At 35.9% G+C, this 2923-nt stretch overlaps 1 protein-coding gene across 1 annotated transcript in view; it reads left to right on the top strand.

Annotated features, from left to right (window-relative positions):
* Positions 1-2367: 2367 nt before the first annotated feature.
* LOC103457171 (protein NLRC3-like) overlaps positions 2368-2923 on the top strand; it is a 10829-nt gene continuing 10273 nt past the window's right edge. The window contains exon 1 of the mRNA XM_008397139.2: positions 2368-2422. Within this exon, the coding sequence (XP_008395361.2) occupies positions 2368-2422 (55 nt within the window). The remainder of the gene's footprint in view (positions 2423-2923) is intronic.

The raw sequence follows: 2923 nt of genomic DNA, 5'->3' as shown, positions 1-2923 counted from the left end.
TTAACTGAAAGCAAAGCAGATATAGTAATCTGACATTATGACTTTATGTTTAACTAAAGTAATGAATTAACCCAACTAGTTCAAATAACTTCTGATTGGCAAAATAGAAGTTAGTTGAACTAACTTAACTTTTTTGTGTTATCTTCACTAGAATTACTTAAGCACTGCAAACACATTTTTATGTGTTAACTTGAAATGAAATATTAACATAATGTGGGAAAAACTGCCCTGTTTTAATTCTTTGAGGGTGCAGCAGTGTGTTAAAATCCAATCAGCTTAGGTCACAGTATATAGCAGGATGAAAACACCTAATGGAGAAGAATTAATACAATTTAAAATACTACTAATGGTGAGACTCAAATTATTTTAGTTAGTTGCAGAGTCTTCAATTAATTTATGGAAATTAATMAAAACCTATGTATATTTGAATGCATCCATGAATACATTTACCATACATAAATATTATACTGCARCTTTTAACATTATTTAAATACTTGTATTTGTTTTTGATGACTGTTTGTAGAAAAAGGAAAATTATATGCAGGTGAGGGAGTTTAATTTGCTGCTTTTGAATACAAGTTTATTGTCTCAAARAATAAACAAAAGAAAAATTTATTATTTCATTTAAATAAGTGTTTTAAATTATTTAAATGAAAGTCTTTCTGCAGTACTTGATCATCATGCAATCATTTGAATCACCTGCACTCTAAAAACTGTATTTGGGCTGCAGTTCATCTTAAGGACTTATTTACATTAATTTCACTTAATTATTTTGCTTTTGCTATGACAACTTACTTTTTTGTGTTCATTTAACTCAAAACTTACAAATCTTTAACCTAAAGGAACTTTTCACTTTGACTTTAACAATTGAGTTCAATGCCAGTTTCGTTTCCTATGTCTGACCAACCCAATTTATTATGATCATTCAACTTAATTCACCAAGTCTTTCCAACTCAATTTCAATTTCAAGTTTTTATAACTTCATTTATAAGGGGGTTTAACATGACAAATTTAAGTCACTCTAAATCAAATCATTTATTTTGTTCTAATAAACATTTAAAATCTCTTGGACTTAATTCTACAAAAAGTCAACTCAAACTTTTAAGTACTTCCAAACTAAATTTTAATACTCTTTTTACAGTGTCCTCTAAATACACAAATCTTTTCCTTAAATGACCTTTTTACTTTGACTTTACTTGAAATAATTAAGTTTAGTTCAATACCATATTTGTATCCCACRTCTGACACCATGACTCAAGCTAACCAGGGACAGATTCTCCAGTAAGYGACCGTGGCTCTGTGGGTAGAGTAGTCATCTTGTGATAGGAAGGCTGTAGGTTCGATTCCAGCTTCCTCCTGCCACATGTCAAACAAAGACTGACAAATGACAGCTATYGCTGCCACAGGACTTTACAGTTCTACTGCAGCGACTTCAACTAAACTACAAAACAACAGACAGGTACGACATTTGACGAGGACCCGACAAGAGACAGGGAGGGTAATCAGGGAATGAGACACACCTGGGAAACAATCAACAGGAAGGACAGGGCTAAACACAGAAAACCTCAAAAATAACTATACAGAATCACCACAAAATGAGGAAAATTATCAACTTTCAGAATGTGAGCTGTAATGGATATTGTAAAATGATGAATTAAAGTTTGAAATAAACCCATTTACATCTGTCATACTTAGCAATGAGCTAGCTGCAGTTAAAATACAACCAGCAAGAAAACATAATAGCTTAATTAACAAGGATTTTTTTTATTGTCATACCACCTTGATAGTTGGTGGTACGAAATTTGTACTCGGGTCCCAGATCAAGAAATCCACTACATTGATTGCTGTATTTGGTGCTAACTTGAGTTCATCAGTCTGATAGCAGAAGGGGAAAAAACTGTTCCTCAGCCTGGTGGTCTTGCTCTGGATGCTCCTTAGCCTCCTGCCTGAGGGGAGCGGCTGGAACAGCCTGTGTGAAGGATTGGTGGAATCCTTCATGATGAGGAGTGCCCTCCTCCTGCATTGTGCTGTGTAGAGGTCTGAGGATCCTTGTCCCTTCGAAAATCCACCACCATCTCCTTGGTCTTCTTTACATTGATGCAGAGGTTGTTTTCGCTGCACCACAGCACCAGGTGTTCCACCTTCTCTCTGTATTTGGACTCATCACTGTTCAAGATTTGTCCCACTACTGCTGTGTTGTCGGCAAACTTCGCTATATGACCGCTRGGGTGTCTTGCCGATCAGTCATATGTCAGCAGAGTGAAGTTTTTAAGATGGTGGATGTTCCATGCCTTAGATTACAATCAGATGTGGCTGAAACATATCCAGAGACATTGACGGTCACTGAGGTGACAAGAACTAAGAATCATGGGCAAGAGTCAGAGGATGATCTCTCTCAGCCAGTATCTACCTCAGCTCCAGTGTAAGATGGCACTCTTCTTGTCAAACAAAAGGAGTCAGAAATAAGCAGATCTCTTTTGCTGAAACTTCAGTGCCCTTGACTTGTGAAGCACTTATTGAATCACAGAAACTGGATACATCGCTGGCAAATGTTTTGAGCCAGATACTGTAAAGTGTGGGAAACAATTCTTTTCCTCCCATGATGGTGGCATTCTGAGACATAAGCAGGCAATTCAGCGCCAATTTTGCCCTGGTGAGTGTTTTTTGCTAACTGTGGGTGGATTAGATCTTACTGCTTGTTTTTGTGACCCTTATTTGGTTCAAAGTAAAGAGTCAGATACTCATTATGTCATGCCTGATCACAGAAAAACAGTGTTATGCCATATAAGTATGCTGAAATCCAGTGGTGGAGAAAGTAATCAAAGAATTTACTTAAGTAAAAGTACAAGTACACAGACAAAAATGTACTCAAGTAAAAATAAAACTACCACATTAACATTTGTACTTAAGTAAAAGTAAAAAA

The sequence above is a fragment of the Poecilia reticulata genome, linkage group LG2, assembly GCF_000633615.1.
Source record: "Poecilia reticulata strain Guanapo linkage group LG2, Guppy_female_1.0+MT, whole genome shotgun sequence".
Lineage (NCBI taxonomy): Eukaryota > Metazoa > Chordata > Actinopteri > Cyprinodontiformes > Poeciliidae > Poecilia > Poecilia reticulata.
The sequence above is the reverse complement of the archived record's forward strand: the minus strand, read 5'-3'. Positions and strand labels throughout refer to the sequence as shown.